Source organism: Myotis yumanensis, unplaced genomic scaffold, assembly GCF_028538775.1.
Source record: "Myotis yumanensis isolate MYYU_CA2020_CCGP unplaced genomic scaffold, mMyoYum1.0.hap1 SCAF_1, whole genome shotgun sequence".
Taxonomy (NCBI): domain Eukaryota; kingdom Metazoa; phylum Chordata; class Mammalia; order Chiroptera; family Vespertilionidae; genus Myotis; species Myotis yumanensis.
The window spans coordinates 177525338-177543976 of record NW_027223752.1 but is presented as its reverse complement, the minus strand read 5'-3'; the positions used below and the strand labels follow the sequence as shown (position 1 = coordinate 177543976).

General features: G+C 36.5%; 1 protein-coding gene across 3 annotated transcripts in view; it reads left to right on the top strand.

Annotated features, from left to right (window-relative positions):
• Positions 1 to 18639, top strand: part of GRID2 (glutamate ionotropic receptor delta type subunit 2) — a 1396175-nt gene that overhangs the window by 1041682 nt on the left and 335854 nt on the right. For all 3 annotated transcript variants that reach the window (XM_070392701.1, XM_070392704.1, XM_070392700.1), the window contains exon 11: positions 117 to 429. In XM_070392701.1, coding sequence (XP_070248802.1) covers positions 117 to 429 — 313 coding nt within the window. The remainder of the gene's footprint in view (positions 1 to 116; positions 430 to 18639) is intronic.

Genomic DNA, 18639 nt, shown 5'->3' with positions numbered 1-18639 from the left:
AGATTTAAGATGTTGCCTGAGGCATCTATTTTTTTTTCCTCAAGGCAAGCCAAAGTGTCACAAATCAAATTGTTTTTCACACTCTTAATGAATTCTTTTCTCTTTCAATTTCTCAGAGAGCGGACATAGGGATTTCTGCTTTAACCATCACCCCAGATCGAGAGAATGTGGTGGACTTTACAACACGTTACATGGACTACTCAGTGGGAGTACTACTTCGAAGAGCTGAAAAGACAGTGGATATGTTTGCCTGTCTTGCACCATTTGATCTCTCTCTATGGGCTTGCATTGCTGGCACAGTCCTTCTTGTGGGGCTTCTGGTCTACCTTTTGAATTGGCTTAATCCCCCACGATTACAAATGGGATCAATGAGTTCTACTACTCTCTACAACTCCATGTGGTTTGTGTATGGATCCTTTGTACAGCAAGGTAAGGAGAAAAAATTACATTTTTATATGAAAAAAGGAATGTGATGCTTCAATTGCTGTGATTTCAGTTAAGATGTGTTGTATCTGTATCTGACATTGGTAAGTGTTCAAAGGGTCTTCACAGTCATGCTTCGAACAGAACATTTCCTACTTTTTCCTAGTGGATCTCAAACACATCAGGTTTTCAACAAAAAACTAGTTCATTATCTTTTGATGTTTAGTTCAATATCATCACCAAAGCCAAAAAAAAATGAATGTCAGAGGTAAGGTTCACAAGAAACTCAGAATCCTCCCTAAACTCTGACATTCTGAGAAATAGCCTTAATGGAATGAAACTACTTACTGGAGCACATACTAGTTAATTATTTACATATGTAAGAGAGGTTGAGGCATGTTCTTTGTTCCGAGACATTATTTCATGTATTGAAAAATATTCATTGACAGTGAAAAGACTTTGATTAAGATTCTAATAGTAAATTTTATATTTTATCTTTAATATATAATATTTAACAATGGTTTAACTTACAATTTCACTATATTCTAAAAAATGGGCATTGTTTTATATTCAATATCCAAGCTGCCCTGCTCTTTAAACTAGTGAATACCTTGTCTCTGATCACTTTAGAATAGAATGGTATTTATTGAACTTCTTAATTGAGACTACTACCACCATGGAGAATGAAATAATAAAGTACTTAGGCAATTAATAGTTTCTTGCAAACTTGTCACATGTATTGAAGAGGAGAAATATGTATCACAGTGGAGACATATGATGCTTTTGCCTTAATGTTTACAACTCTCAATAGCATCTTACTTTTTATTTGTACTTGCTATTGGATCTTCCACTAAATTTTATTCTTTCTATTCTCATTTAACTAATCACAAGGTTTGTCTAGACCAGCAGTTCTCAACCTGTGGGTTGCGACCCCTCTGGGGGTCGAACAACCCTTTCACAGGGGTTGCCTAAGACTATCGGAAAACACATATATAATTACATATTGTTTTTATGATTAATCATTATGCTTTAATTATGTTCAATCTGTAACAATTAAAATACATCCTGAATATCAGATATTTACATTACGATTCATAACAGTAGCAAAATTACAGTTATGAAGTAGCAACGAAAATAATTTTATGGTTGGGGTCACCACAACATGAGGAACTGTATTAAAGGGTTGCGGCATTAGGAAGGCTGAGAACCACTGGTCTAGACTCTTCGCCTCCACTTTCTCACTTCTAATCTATTTTGAAAACCTTTGTAAGTATGCTTCTCCCTCTGCCTTTCCTCAAGGGCTCTGACTTAGGTTACATTTGTCACAGACATTTTCAGTCAATGCATTAATCACTAACCCAGTAGATATTTAATCCGTGCTATTTATTTAAGCTAGAACTTTGCTAGACACTGAGTATATAATTGTGAACAAAAGTTTTTGCCATCATTGAGCTACAAATCTAGTGTGACACAAACATGTAAACAAACAATTATAAGTACGATAAAAAGTGCTGTAATAGATGTGAGTACAATCTGCTATGAAAACAAAGGGATAGGAAGGCTCAATATATCTTATGTGGCAAAGAAGGCTTTTGAATTAAACTATGTATACAAAGACACAATAATGAACTATTTAAAGAGCTTGTGAAAAGAGGATGGGGAAAAGGAGACATAGATGGGTAGGATAAAATTTAATATAAAGAAGTAAAAGAGAAATTAGAATAAGTTGTGCAGCATAGAGCTGGCAAAGATGTGGTTGAAGATATATTTATTATTATCAAGAGCTTGAACTTGATTTTTTGATAAATAATCTGCTATTTAAAAGTATTAAATAAGGAAAAACATGTTCAAATTTGTACCATAGAAATATTTTTATTATAATAGGTTGAAAAGGGCAATGTGGAAAGTGAATCAAATTTTAAGAGTATCATAATAACCAAGTAAAGAGTTTATGTACTTCCACAAAGGTAAGGTGGCATTGGGAATCAAGAGAAGGCTGTTTTATGAATTGGAATCAATAGAACTTGATTAACTATATAATGGTATTGTGATTGATACTGAAGGAGGGAAATGAAGCAGTTTTATCCTAAGGGTCTGGACTGGGAAATTAGGTGTATTATATGTTAATGTCTTTTAATGATAAAATGAAAAACAGAAAGAGCAAGTGTGATGGGGAAGATGATACATTCATTTTGGTGCATGTAGAGGTATCTCTGAAACATCCATGGAGATATTTCTGTTGTTTGTTAGTGGTTGGATGTATTTTTCAGAAGCCCATGAAAGACATCTGGGCTAAATATATACTTAGAAGATATTAGCATGTAAGAAATAATTGAAGCTATAGAAGTTAGATCACACAATGTATTTGTTCTAAACTGCATATTCCTGATTGAGGACCACTGGCTTAGAAAGGGCCTAAGAGAGTGCCTTAAGGAAAAGAATGGGTAGACGAGCTTTCAATGGTAACTGATAAGGAGTGATGGAAAGATACAAGTACAATGCATATATAGCATGCAGTGGAATACACACCAAATAAAACCAGTATTTAAAGATGGAGCGTTTGGTCCTCTGTGTTAAACATTTCAAATAATCAAGTAGAAAGGTGTTCATTGGATTTAGCTTGCTTTTGGTAGTATTCCAGTGACTATAACTGCATAATAAATTCCTCCAAAACCTTCTGATTCTGTGAGTCAGAATTTAGACAAGACATAATGAGGATGGATTGTCGTTACTCAATGATGTCTGAGATCTCAGACAACTCAAAGTCTGGAAGCTGAACTCATGTCTGGTAGCTGATGCTGGTTGAGGACTGGTAGCCTCAGTTTTCTTTTCTTTTCTCTTTTCATGGGACAGTTTGGTCTTTCTCACAGCATGATGGTGATTTCTTCATAGAAATTATTCCAAAAGGAGAGAAAAGAGTGAATGAAAGAGAAGAATTTTGTGGTCTGTTAGGGACTACAAACCTGTATGATGGTGTGAGTTCCTTTTCCAAGGAACATCCTGGCTGTGCCCACTTCATGGTTCTGTTATGAGAATAAAAATGATTAAAAACCATGATGTTATTAGATAAAATAGCTTATATACGTGTCACATAAGTGTTTGCTAAATAAATTAAAAATAAAAACAAATTAGGTTCAGCCTTGGATAATTAGGCACATGAGAAATGTGCCTAAGAAGGTAAATGGTTTTAGATTATTGGTGAGATAATGGTAGATTCTGGGGTGCATAGAGCAATGATAACAAAATAGAAAGACCAATAATGAGAATGTAGTAAAGAGTGAGACTGGAAAGTAATAAAATAGTATTGAGAGAGCATAGAGTTCTTGATGAGACTAAAGAACAATAGTAGAAACATCAGTGTGAAAATTTGAAGTTTGTATTTATAAAATGGTACAAACTCAGACTAAAATTTTTGAAATAAAACAGTAGAGGAGAAGTTATAGGTGTGTGGATGTGGATTCTTAAAGTTAAGAGTTGGTAAAAAGTTTCAAAGCTGATCAAGAAATTGAGAGCCCAGAGGATTAGATGAACCATCTGTAGTAATGGCAGCTTGGACTGGAAAGGAAGAAAATGGGCCATGTGCCAATGTTGTCAATAAATGAGGGGAGAGAACTAAGATGTTGATGGACATGTACATTGGCTAAAAATAAAAGACGATATAGCTAGATGTAGTTAACCTCTGTTTTCATATTGTTATATCCCTTTTCATACAATTTTTATGTATATGGTTTTAATGATCATCAATATGCAGATAACTCCCAAATTTACATCACATCCTTGAATTTTAGTTGTGCATACCTAACTGCTCACTAGACTACTCTCTGGCTAGATCACAAATTTCAACATACCAATAATAGAATGATTATACTTTTAACTTTTGTAGTTTCTCTTATTCTCTATTCCAGCTGATGCATTACCAACTACTCAAACATATATGTTCAAAACTTTGAAAACAGTTTGATGTTTCCTTTTTCTTTCTTTAGCTTATATTCAACCATAGTCAAGGCCTGCAAATTTTATCTCCTACATATTTCCAGGGGTGTAAATCTTTTCTCACCTAGAAGGTTGAGGCCTAGACTGTTTCTTAGATGAGGCCAGTTGCATTTCTCATTGGAACTGTAGGAATCTCCTAATAGTCTTTTATAATTTTGTTCACTGAAAATATATGCTCCACATATATATACCCAAGTTACTACTGTCATGGAGAGGGCTTTCTACATAATTCCCATTCTTCAAATATTTTCTTGGCTTCCCAATTATTACCTTTTGAAAGTATGAGTTATTCAGAGCATGAAAAATGTTCTACCATGTGACTGTTGTTCAGTTCTACTCTCTTATCACTCAAATAGCACATTTAATTGTCCAGTTACTCCAAATTGCTTTGTCTCTTAAACACAAGACAAGACTCTGTAATGTCTCTCTGCTTTGCTTCTGTTTCTTCCAATTCCTGAAATGCCTTCATTACCTGCTTAATCTCTATCCCCACCTGATTTCATGTGGCAAATTCCCATGCATCCTCTAATTAGTGCTTTGGCCCTGGTTGGGTGGCTCAGTTTGTTGGAGTGTCGTATCATACACCAAAATGTTGGGGGTTCAATCAACGGTTGGGTTAATACAGGAGGCAGCTGATCTTTCTCACTCTCTATCTCTCAAAATCAATTAAAAAAAAACATGTAATTCTTGCTTGGAAGTCTTTCCTAGGATTATGGATCATCTACGTTCCCTAAGATATATTTATAGTACTTATGAACAATAGTATGAATGCCTTTTTTTTTTAGTTTTCCTCACCTGAGTCCTTTGAACACAAGGCAGTGTCCTTTTCAGTCCTTTTTATCTTTATGGTTCTTTTGCCAATAGTTTTGTGCCTTGTACATATTAGGTGTTTAATAAATGCATACTGATGAACTAAGTGAATAAATAAATGCAAAATACTTAACTAAATCAAGCATAATGTTAAGAGCAGCATTGTGTTTATTTGACTGCAGTCTGTTTCTGGACAAGCTAAAACTCACTAAACCAAACAGAAAATTATATAGGATGTGTCTACTGGTATATTCTACCAAGTGACTATGATGACAAACATATAAATAAGCATTATTTGTGAAGATGTTAACAGGCTTATGTATTGGCTTTCTGAATTCTGAATTTTGCTTCTAGGTGACCAAATTTCAGTAAGTTTTGGAGAACACCCAAGACAAAAAGATAAATAAATTTGCCCATATGATTACCATGGTTTTTCAGTTCTGTAAATATGCAGCAGATATCAAAAGTTATAAATATTTTAAGCACTTTCCTAACCCAACTGTGCCCTTAAATAAGTTGTACAGCCTGTAGGTTGATTATACATTTATACAAATTCATGATGACTGACAATGCTGAATTGCATATAACTTCATCTTTGAAATGCTGGTATTCTTCCACTTGTTAACAATAAAAAAGTGAATTCATTAAAAGATACCAAGAGCATCATTACACTTTGATTAAAAATAAATTAAGGTAAGGCTCATAAACTCTAAGAAAAAGAGAATCAATCAATGGTAGTGCCCATACACAGACAATGAAATTAGAATTACTAATAATTTCTAACAAAAATATAACCTTTTAATAAGAAGTACAACTATTATTTCAAAATTACAGTCTTTATTGGGTCACCAGACCAGATTAAATAAGGATAAAGAGGCATTTCATGTATTATTAGATAGATTTCTAAAAAAAAAAAAAAGAGTTCAGGGACAGCTAAAAGCAGAAAAATGTTAAATATATTTGAGTTGTTTACTAATCTGGATTTTTTTTTTAAATCTGTCACTTCAAAGCATTTCGGAAAACAGCTCAGGGAATCCAACTGTGCAAAAGCAGTATGGTCCATTATTGTGATAAACTTAGTACATCTGTTTGGCTGGAACATTAGAGCTTGTGAATTAGGTAGTTAAATGCATGAATGAAAGACCAATTTTATGCCAGTGATATTGTCAGTTTATATCTTCCCTTATCTCCAAAAAAAATCTGGGGTTTAAGTTTTGAAGATTCCTTATATGTAGTTAATGGGCAGTGACTCTTCATAACATCTGGGCCATAGAGGGCCTCTGTGACTTGTTCACACATGTAGCTGTATGTAATTTGTTTTCTGTTTATTTAAAAAATAATTTTCAAGGAAACTTCAGACTTTACCTCAGATGGTTTTGTCTGATTCTATTAAGTATAAATATTTATACTCATGTAGAATATTTAGAGCTATCAGTATCTGTACCAGGAACAGTAAGAGCAAAACAAAAACAAGGAATCACTACATTAAATGGTTTAATAAATATTTCTTGGGTATGTGCCATGCCTAACCTATATGTTTTTAATATAGCCATAAATAAGGAAAGCTTGCAGGATTGTTCAACTCCATGGAAGTGGACCATAGCCAAGTTGAAACCAAATAAACCACTTCTGATGAGAGGAGCAGATAGAAGGAGTAAAATAGGAATATTTCTTTGGTAGCTTTCCTAAAGGTCAAATTGGTCCATAGATTCTAGTAATAAATGGAACAAAGGACCTTTAGGAATGGTAGAAGATAACGTAATGACTGCTGCACAAGCCTTAACACGAGAGGCAACCCGCTGGCTTTGAGATCCCCAGACAATCTTTGGAAGAAAATAAAGAGCTCTCCTCACCGCCAGATGGATTGCACTGTTACAGAGAATCACAACTTTCTCATTTCCACAAAGGAAAGAGTTAGACATTCTCTGTTGCTTCAGAAAGAGATTACTGATGAAAGAGCATCTCTTTAAAAATAAAAAAGAAATCCATTTCAATAGTGTAGATATCAAATATAAGAAATTTACCAATGTCCTACTCAGAAAAACCCTAAGGATTCAAGCCTTGAAATGCAGTCACTAAAATTATTCCTTTGTAATGTTATATTCCTTCACATTAAATTTGAATATAACAAAAATGATATTGGCTAGCTCTGTTGTTTACTGACCCTAACGAACATGGGGAAAATGCGTGTAATTCCCAGTGACAGGTTAACTGGATTACAGAGACAAGTTTCTTTCTACTTTCTGTTCTTACAGATATTAGCTCAAAAAGGCTCTCAGTAATTTTTATTTAGAGTTGAACAACATCTCTGTTGTTGCTAATGATGATTGGCAGTCCTTCCCGAAGAGAGCGCCAAGCCCTCTGAGTGCTGTCACAGCCACTTGAGAATTTCCCCATGCTGATTTAAAACAGGACAAGGTGCTCATTTTCTTTCTTTTTATCACCAGAATTCTCCACCACTGACAAAAACAAAAAGTTGAACATTTAAGCTTTCAGAGATTCAAACTCTAGTATTATGGTTATGCGGATATAGGTATTTGTGTGACTAAAAAACAATGCCATGATGCTCAGATGTGAATCCATTGAGTACGTTCCCAATGAAATGTAATGAGCTCCTAAGCAATTATTCCATGAACTATATGCACATAATGTGCCCTGAGTTTTACTAATTTTAATACCAGCTCTTCTTGATTTGAGCCAGAAAATCTTTCTCATGCTGAACTGGGCTTTTGAAGAATTCAAAGTAATCAAAGAGACTGGCCAGTGTGGCTCAATGGTTGAGCATTGACCTATAAACCAGGAGGTAACAGTTCTATTCCCGGTCAGGATACCTGACTGGGTGTGAACTCTATCCCCAGTAGGGGACATGCAGGAGGCAGCCAATCAGTATTTCTCTCTTATCATTGATGTTTCTCTCTCTCCTTTTCCCTTACTCTCTGAAATCAATAAAAATGTATCTTTTAAGATAATCAAAGAAATTCAGATTTCTGCTTATAAAATGCTTATTAAAGAAACTAATATAAACAATATTTTCTGGACTAGTCTGAACTACTTATGAGTATACACCATAGTTTAAAAACGTTATTTTAGTATTTAACAAAACAGCGGAGTTTAACATAGACATTAACAAAAAATCAAAAGGTAACTTTAAGGTATCCTGAGTTGATTTTTCTTTTTCCCCAAAGTACTATAAGAAAATATATTTTTAAAAATATAAATTTAAATGATAGAAAAAAGCAGATGACATAGGTCCTTTAAAATAGAATTGATACCATACTGTAGAACTCAGTGTTTCACAGTACCATATCACAATACCCGTCTACTTAAGTAATAAGAATAGAGACAGACATCACCAAAGATGAATTTAATCTAACGGTGAATTAGTATTGGTCAAAATGAAAGTATAGGGCTCAACGGACTACAGGTGATAGTAGAGACCATCAGCTTACAATACAAATTTGGAAATTCAATTTTTGTTTGACCAGAATCCATTTTTCTTCTTCATCCATTAATCTGTAGTTAGAAGTTTAATATTATGGCTCAATTTCTAAAAGTATGGGTAACTGACCACAGTTTTCAATCAACCTGTTCTGTAAATTAAGGCTCGGCATTTAACCTAGCTTTAAGATGCATGCTTATAAGCCAACTAGAATGCGCCTCATGCTGAATTTAGGATTCCCAGCTCTGTTATAAAACTGATGGTAATAAAGTCCTGTGATACTTTTGTTAAATACCCTTAGATGTGGCACAGCCTTTATTTGATTTTTTTACAATTACAAGGTAGAGAAATTTCAATGTGTAATATAAAGTATAAATTCACATATGTCCATTATTTATAAACTACATTTTATGTCAATTGTTCTTTTTTGTATCAAGATTTAACAAAAGACCAGTGCATGACCCAACTTTCACATAAAATGTAGACACATAGCATTGCTCTTTGATTTGTGGCTGTGATCAAAATTTATAGTTCCTTTATATTTACAACTCTGTCCCTTAGACCCTAAATTATCAATCCATTTGGGATAGCTACACAGTTTGTTCTGTCTGCTTCAGTTGTTTTCTAGCCCTTAATGTTTATATCATGTTCAAGCTCTACTTTAGCACATCCTAAAAGTACTCTTCTGACTTTGCTTTTTAAAATTCTTTGTTATCTCAGAAAAATTTGCTTGGACATTCAATAAGAATTACTTATCTAGTCACAAGGGTGAGTAGGACAGCATGGTGTCTATCTTCATGGAGCATTCAGGAGAAGCAAACAAGTAAACACACAGCTCCATCATAGAATGATTATCATGCTAAGGAAAGCACAAGTCATGAGGGGCATGGGGTTTTCAGATATGTTGAATTAGGTCAAATACATACCTACTTATGACCTATTAAAGAAAGGAACACAGACTAGGAACCGTTTTTGTTTTGTTTTGTTTTTTACCTAGTAAAAATGAAAGAAATGAATTGTCCAGTTAACTTATTTGATCTTTGCTCTCTGAGGTATAAATTGTCAGATTATTTTTAAATTTTCCTTTAGCTATAAGAGTGTGTAATTTTATAATATAATATCTAGTTAAAGAACTGTTTTATTTAACTTTATTTTTTTTTAATTTTATTGATTCGATAGAGAGAGAGAAACATCAGTTGGTTGTTCCACTTATGTATGCACTCATTGGTTGATTCTTGTATGTGCCCTGATTTAAGGATCAAACCTGCAACCTTGGTGTATTGGGATGGCACTCTAGTCAACTGAGCTATCTGGCCAGAGCTAAACAACTCTTTTTGTATCTTTGTGTTTTTCTTGAGAGATAGTTCAGTTTTAATGCAGTTAGTTGCTATGTGATACTGGACAAGTTTCTTAACCTCTAGGTGCCTCAGTTCCCCAGATAATAATTACATAATTCGTTACTTATTTAAAAAATTAAGAGATCATGGATATAAAGCATTTAAAACTGTGTGCATAATACAAAATAGACACTCAACATTATAACTTTTATTTCCTCATTGTTTTGCAGGCCCTAGCAAGAAATGAAATCAGTCACAATGTTTAATGTTTATATACTCATCATTATCTCTCAGAAAATAAACATTATTTTAAGGAAACATGTTATACTTAGGCATAAGGAAATGTATTTGGAAAACTAATCTAGCTAAAGAAAATGCTTATAATAAAAACCATATACGTACAATCCATAATAACTTTGTTACTCAACTAGATGTGAAAAACTGTAAGAACATTTTTTCTTATGTAAACACATCATTATTACACAGGATTTGTGATAAGCTGTATATAACACAACATGGCCAAAGATGCAACAAATTATTGAACCCAAATTGAGTTGAATTATAAGTTTTGCCCAAGGATGCTTTTAACTTATATATTAAGTCCTTTGGGGCTCTGATTTTCTTATTTGGAAAAATGTCTATTCAGACTCTCTGCCCAATTTTTAATTGATTATTTTTATTAAGTTGTATGAGTTTTTTTATACATTATGGATATTAACCCCTTATCAGATATGTGATTTGCAAATATTTTCTCCCAGTGAGTTGCCTTTTTATTTTGTTGATGGTTTTCTTTGCTTTGCAGAAGTTTTTTTGTGGGTTTTTTTTGTTGTTGTTTTTTTACATCAATGATATTTTATATTAATTTCAGGTGAACAGCATAGTGGTTAGACAGTCATATACTTTACAAAGTGATCTTTCTGATATGTCAAGTACCCATCTGACACCATAGGTAGTTATTACAATACTAGAGGCCTGGTGCACAGTTTCGTGCACCGGTGGGGTCCCTCAGCCTGGCCTGTGCCCTCTCGTAATCTGGGACCCCTCAGGGGATATAGTACTACGTGAAGCGGCAGGCAGCCAGGGAGGAGCCCGAGCCCAGGCCAGGCACCGCACTGCTCCTGCTCATCCCAGCCCCACTGCGCCTGACACTGCCACCACTACCGCCACTCAGTAGTGCTGCTGCAGTGGCGGGAAGGCACGTGCTGCCACAGCTGTGCTTACCAGCCATGAGCCCGGCGTCTGGTGCCTGTCGGTCAGCTGAGCAGTGCTCCCCTGGGAGTGTGCTGACCACCAGGGGGAAGCTCCTACATTGGTGTCTGCCCCCTGGTGGTCAGTGCGCATCATAGTGACTGGTCAACCTATCAACCAGTCGTTCAGTCACTTAGACTTTTATATATATACTAGAGGCCCGGTGCATAAAATTTGTGCACGGGGGCCGGGGGAGATCCCCTCAGCCCAGCCTGCACCCTCTCCAATCCGGGACCCCTCGGACATCCCTCTCACAATCCTGGACCACTGGCTCTTAACTGCTCACCTGCCTACCTGCTTGATTGCCCCTAACTGCCCCCCCGCCCCCCGCTGGCCTGGTCTCCCCAAATGGCCCCTCAACTGGCCTGGTCACCCCTAACTGCCCCCTCCCGCCGGCCTTGTCACCCCACAGAGCCTGCTGTTTGGTCGTTTGGTCATACCTCACTGCCCCCCTGCTGGCCTGGTTGCCCCACACAGCCTATTATTCAGTAGTCCATCGGGTTGTTTTGGTCGTGACGGCCCCTGGCTATTTATGTATTAGGATATTATTGACTATGTGTTCTATTCTGTACTTTACATCCCCATTACTATTTTGTAACTACCAACTTGTACTTCTTAATCCTTTCACCTTTTTCACCCAGCCCTCCAAATCCCCTCTGCTTAGGCAACCGTCAGTCTGCTCTCTGTGCAGAAGGTTTTTTGTTTGATGTAGACCCACTTGTTTATTTTTGCTTTTGTTGCCTTTGCTTTAGGTGTCAAATGCAAAAAATAATCTCCAAGTCTTATGTCAAGGTGCTTATTGCCTATGTTTTCTTTTAAGAGTTTTATATTACATTCAAGTCTTTAATCCATTTACGTTAATTTTTTTGTATGGTATAAGATAGTGTTTTGGTTTCATTCTTTTGCAATGTTAATAATTATTTGATAGTTGAATATATAAATAAAAGTAATCTGTTCTATCATCCTATCTAATAAAGAGGTAATATGCAAATTGACCACCACTCCAACACACAAGATGGCCGCCCCCATGTGGTCAAAGATGGCTGCCACCATGTGGACACAAGATGGACGGCAGGGGAGGGCAGTTGTGGGCGATCAGGCCAGGAGGGGAGGGCAGATAAGAGGGGCCAGGCCTGCAGGGGAGGGCAGTTGGGGGGGACCAGGCCAGCAGGGGAAGATGGTTGGGGGCAATCGGGCTGGCAGGGGAGCAGTTAGGCATCGATCAGGCTGGCAGGAGAGTGGTTAGGGGCAATCAGGCAGGCAGGCTGGCGAGCCGTTGGGAGCCAGAAGTCCTGGATTGTGAATGGATGTCCCAGATTGGAGAGGGTGCAGGCTGGCTGAGACACACACACACACACACACACACACACACACACACACACCCTGTGCACGAATTTTATGCACTGGTCCTCTATTATAAATATAACATGTTAAATACTATGCTAATTATTTTTATTTCATTGATAGAATGCCTTTAAACTTAAGGGAATTGCTGAACTATGGTTTCATTGTTAATACATACGTAATACTTATATTGTAAATACCTTTGAAATATAATACATAGGAATGTTATAAATAATATAGTTTAGTGTATGATCCCATTATTTTATATTATTGCAGCACTGGAATGTATAACATCGATATAAGGATAATTTTAAGATGAAAATAATATCTCAATAATCAGCAAAATTTGTAATTTTGATCTGAGAAAATCAAAGCACTTGATAGAATTTTGAGTTAAATTTGAAGAAAATGCCAGTCCATTATATAAAAGGTTAATTTTAAGTCAAAACCATCATCATATGGTTGGTGTGGATCAACTGCCTAGGTGTTACCAGTGCACTAAAAGGTGGCCAATTTGATTCCTGATTGGGCACATGCCCAAGTTGCAGGCTCAATCCCCAGTAAGGGTCATGCAAGAGGCAGCTGATCCTTTTTTTGCTCTTAAATTGATGTTTCTCTCTCTACTTCTCCCTTCCTCTCTTTCTAAAATCAATTTTTAAAAATTAAAACCATCTTTGGCATTATTTGATCAATATTAATTATTTTAAAATTTGTATTACATTTTTAAAATTCTTGAAAAGGAATAAAAGACATTTGGATATTTTTCCAAAAATTATTTTAATACAATTTTGCTGAGAAAAACTACCAAGTTCCTAAAGCAGCAGTCATTTGTTGCCTGGAATAGAAATTTTTGAGTTGTCTATATTTTAAATGGAGTTTGCCCTAAATTTTGTCTCTTAATGAAGTTATCTGGAAAGTCATGAAGAATTGCTGATGGCATTCTATTCTAACTTAGATACTTTTTAATATGATGGTCTCTTCTTTCTTTCTAAATATGAAAGTAATTTTGCTGTATCAGCAGAGAGGGTCTGCAAGCACCATATTTCTGTACTATTTCTATACTCTTCAAAGAGTTAAGTTACTTAGTCTTCAGTCCTTTGCCTTACATCACCACCCAAGGAGTGTTATAATCCTCTAGAAATGCATTGCCTGGAGTGTGGCACTGCTTAATAAATCACTCCATCTATTTGTCTTTCTCTTGACATATATCTAGCAGCAGGAAGCATTATCCCTGTGACAATGTTAAGTTCTATTGACATTTTCTCTTAATTAACTACACCACTGGCTACAAATTTTACATTGGGAATAAATTCCCTTTATTTAATTCTGTCTTGAACAAAGTAGTGTGAGACTTATCATGCATTCATTGTCATAACAGATATTGAAATAAGTGAAATGTCATTGTTACTTTACCAGAAAACCAGTTTATTCTGCTGAGAACACAACAAACAGAATTGTCTTTAGAATTATATTACATTATTTTTTCATTAGACAAATGACTAATTAGACAAATACATTTGTTTTTGTTAGATGTCTTAAGGAATATACAAGAGCTCTATTGTATGTGCTTAGTTCCTCTGTGATACATATCCCTTCAGCCAACTGAATGTGTTTTATGTACACTTTTATAAATGGAGAGAAACATTTCTTTTCAGATTAAACATGTTTTATATACCTTAAAACTACTTGTTTTAAGGTATATAAAAATTAAAATCATTTATTCATTCTTCATTTATTGGTTGCCTATAATGTGACAGGTGCCCTTCAAACTCCTGGGGATACCTGCATGAGGAAAACAAATATCAGCCCTCATGGAGCTTATATGTAAGTGAGTAAAGAAAGACAGGGAACAAACAATAAAGATGATAAATAAATAAATTACATCATATATCAGAGCTCAAGTACCATAGAAAAAGTAGCTCAGAGTGAGAGGAATTTCAAGTATATGTAGAAGAGTTGCAATTTGCAATGGGATCATTGAAGTAAGCTACTTTGAGAATTTAATGTTGGAACAAAAACCTGGAGGATAGGAAGGAATGTGTTGTGTACATATCTGGGGGAATGGCGGTCATGTATAGGGAACCACATAGGCAAAGGCCTTCTCTTAGAGGTCACAGTAGCCTACTAGCAGGTGAGGTTAGGAGGTCCATGGATTCAGATGAGATTGGCATTGTAGACTTTAGCTTCTACTTTGAAATAATGAAGAATCACTGGAGTATTTTTAGCAGAAGAGTGGCAGGACAGAAATTTAGACAAATATAAATTGTTACGGAGGGCATTAACTGACAATTTATTCTATGTCTGTTCTGTTTTCAAATTCTCCAGCATGACTGAAAATTTAATAATTGTTTTCAAAAAACTGTAGATTACATATTTATTTTATAGGTGTGTGAATGTTTATCTATGTAGATAGATATATGTTGCTTTCAAAAATATATCCATCCATGAAACCTTTAAAAAACCTTAACTCTAAGATCCAGCCACACTCTTTTCTACTCAACAGATCAAGCAAATATGGTTACCCACTGCAGACAACATATCAACAGTAAGTCAAAAGGTACATATTACTCCCAGCTTTACTTGTGGTGACAGCCCCTGAGAAAGCCATTCTTTTCTAAGTAATCTTCCCCAGCGTTCTTGGTTGGGAGGGAGCAGAGAGAAGAGCAAAAGTAATGGCATTCTCAGTTTATTTCTTCCTTCTCAACCCCCTGTCATTTTTCTGGGAACGATAAATAGTATGTTACCAAAACTATTCTAGTTTTGTAATATGTATTACATATAATTTTTAATATATATAATTTTTTCTGTACCAAACCAAACTACTAATAATGTCTTTATTTTGGCATAGTATTATGATTGTTCCTAAATCATCAGTTATAAGTTTCTCTATAGAAAAGTCGAAAGGAATTGAAGATTTTTTCTTATTTACTTGGAATATGAATATATATACACTCCCCTTTATCCAAAAAGTTCTTAAAATATGCTAACATTTATAATAACACTGGACTCTTTTGCTTCTCTTACAGAAAAAAAATAAATCAATAATATTTACTCCCAATTTTTCTTGTCAAGGCCAGCTCTTTGATTTAAAATTTTTTTTGATTTTTAAATCCTCAGTCATTTGGTCACAAAAGGCCATCTGGAGTATAAGATTAAATAGACACTAGCTTTAGCCACAGTAGGAATTTGTAAATTCAGTATTTTACCTGATAATATATTTCTTTGAAAATGACGTACAGTTTATCCACTGGGGCTATACCTAATCTCTAAGCCAGAGGAAAAACAAGCTTGAATCTTCTGTTCACACCAGAAAATAGTGCATCTGGTCCCTCTATAGTGGTTGCAACTAGCTGCATAGATTAGTGATACTTTTGAAAAACTAAATATTTTGAAATGAGTCTTTAATAGTCAGTTTTCCAAATACGGGAAATGGATTAGGTTAAAGAGTAAAAATTAAAATGTTCACCCTGATGTTCATTGATTTTTCATTTTATCTTCTGAGCTAATATTGATCCAATTGACATTCTACAAATGCTGACTTGAATGAGGATAAGCGAGTTGAAAATTATATTTGATGACCTGAATAATTTATTAAAAGTATAAGCATTAACACTCACTTTAGCACCAGAAACACAATTTTTAATAATGATGTAAGATAATGGATCTTAGGCAGCATCTAAGATGGGTACTTTGAGTTGGAATGAGAGACTTTTCTACTGTTAAATTACATAGAATACTTATCTAACTGATGAACTAAAAAGAATATTTTGGCTAAGATAAAGTCATTTCTGGCACTAAAAGGCAATTGAACATGCATTTACACTCAGGAAAGCTTAGAAGATGAACAGTAATTGCAGAGGTCAAACTTGTAAGCTGGCTGTACTTACTTGTTTCAATCAGCGACTTGACTGCAGTGCAATTTAAACCTCAAATCTGAGACAATCATTGAATTCAGATAGCTTATCAACTTAGAAAATTGTAAATAATAACATAAGCTCATATCCAAGGTATAGATAATTCCATATACCAAGAAAATACCATTAGAAAATGTTAATGAGTTTATGTATCTATATGATAAAAGCCTAAGCGACCATTAAGGTGGAATGACCAGAACGACTGGACACTGTGATGCCCACTGACCACCAGGGGGCAGATGCTCAATGCACAATGTCAGTGTGCTCCCACAGGGGGAGTGCTGCTCAGCCAGAAGCTGGGCTCATGGTGGTGGCAGGAGCCTCTCCCACCTCCATGGCAGCATTAAGGAGTAGTGAGCCGAGCAGTAAGACCAGCGAGCAGGTGGGCGGTAAGGGGCGAGGGGTCCCAGATTGTGAGAGGGTGCAAGCTGGGCTGAGCCAGCCCCCCTCATGCACAAATTTCATGCACCTGGCCTCTAGTATATATATAAAAAAAAAGTTTATATATATCCTTTAGAAGAATGCCCCCTCCTGTTATCCTATCTAATAATAGACAAACATGGTAATTGACCGTACCTTCGCTATGCCTCCCATTGGCTAATCAGCACGATATGCAAATTAACCCAAACAAGATGGCGGCCGGCAGCCATGCAGCTGAAGCGAGCAGGAGGCTTGCTTGCTCCAGTGATGGAGGAAGCCAAGGTTCCCCGCCTGCCGTGGCCCGGCTCTGAGCTCCGAAAGCAACAAAGTTTTAATTATAGAAGCTAAACAAACCCCAGATACCTGCTTTCAGCAGGCAGTGGCCTCAGAGCTGGAGCAAGCAGGAGCCTGGCTCTCAGCTCCAGTTACGGCAACAAAGTTTCAATTATAGAAGGTAAATAAATCCCAGAATGAAAAAAAAGAAAAAAAGGAGAGGCTGGGTGCTTCAGTCACCGGCCAGCCTGAAAACAGCCCTCAGCCCCTCACCCAGACTATCCAGGAACCCCAGTGGGGACCTCCACCCTAAAGAGGGTGTGGACAGCCTGAAAAAGCCATCAGCCCCTCATCCAGGCTGGCCAGGCACCCCAGTGAGGACCCCCACCCTGAAGGAGGTGTGACCAGCTGCAAACAGCCATCAGTCCCTCACCCAGGCTGGCCCAGGCACCCCAGCGGGACCCCCACCCTGATCCGGGACACCCTTCAGGGCAAACCAGCCGGCCCCCACCCGTGCACCAGGCCTGTATCCTATATAGTAAAAGGGTAATATGCAAACTGACCCTAACAGCAGAAAGACTGGGAATGACTGGTCACTATGACACACACTGACCACCAGGGGCCAGACACTCAATGCAGCAGCTGCCCTCTGGTGGTCAGTGCACTCCCACATGGGGGAGATCTGCTCAGCCACAAGCCAGGCTGATGGCTGCCAGTACAGTGGTGGTGGTGGGAGCCTCTCCTGCCTCCTCAGCAGCGCTAAGGATGTCCGACTGCAGCTTAGGTCTGCTCCCCGCTGGCAAGTGGACATCCCCCGAGGGCTGCCGGGCTGCCAGAGGGATGTCTGATTGCCAGCATAGGCCCAATCCCCCGGGGAGCAGGCCTAAGCCAGCAGGTGGTCATCCCCCGAGGACTCCCAGACTGCGAGAGGGCACAGGCCAGACTGAGGGACCCCCCCCCTCCCCAGTGCACAAATTTTTGTGCACCGGGCCTCTAGTGTAAATATAATAGCTTAATATATTTTATAATACTAATTGATAAAGGTGAAAACAAATATTGTATAATGCACAGGTAGCTGAAAGTAACTAAAAGTAAATGATTTTCAAAAAAATATATATAACCAACATTTTTTGTTGTTGTCATTTGTTTTTGCTTGTAAATAATAGCTTAATGTCCTACAAGATAAGCATTTTCATTTAAAATTAGAATTTTTTATATTTTCTTCTCCTTTATGACATTGTAAAATGCAGCTCAACTTAAAAATATTAAAACAAACCAGCAAACACAATGTTTATTAGTTATGCATTTTCTGTGTCTAATTTATTTTATAAGTCTTTTGGCAATATAATTTTAAAAATATTTGAAATCAGAGAATTCAAAGGAAGCGAAAAATGAGAAAAACCAAGTAAAATAAAGATATGAGTTCCCCTTAAAAACG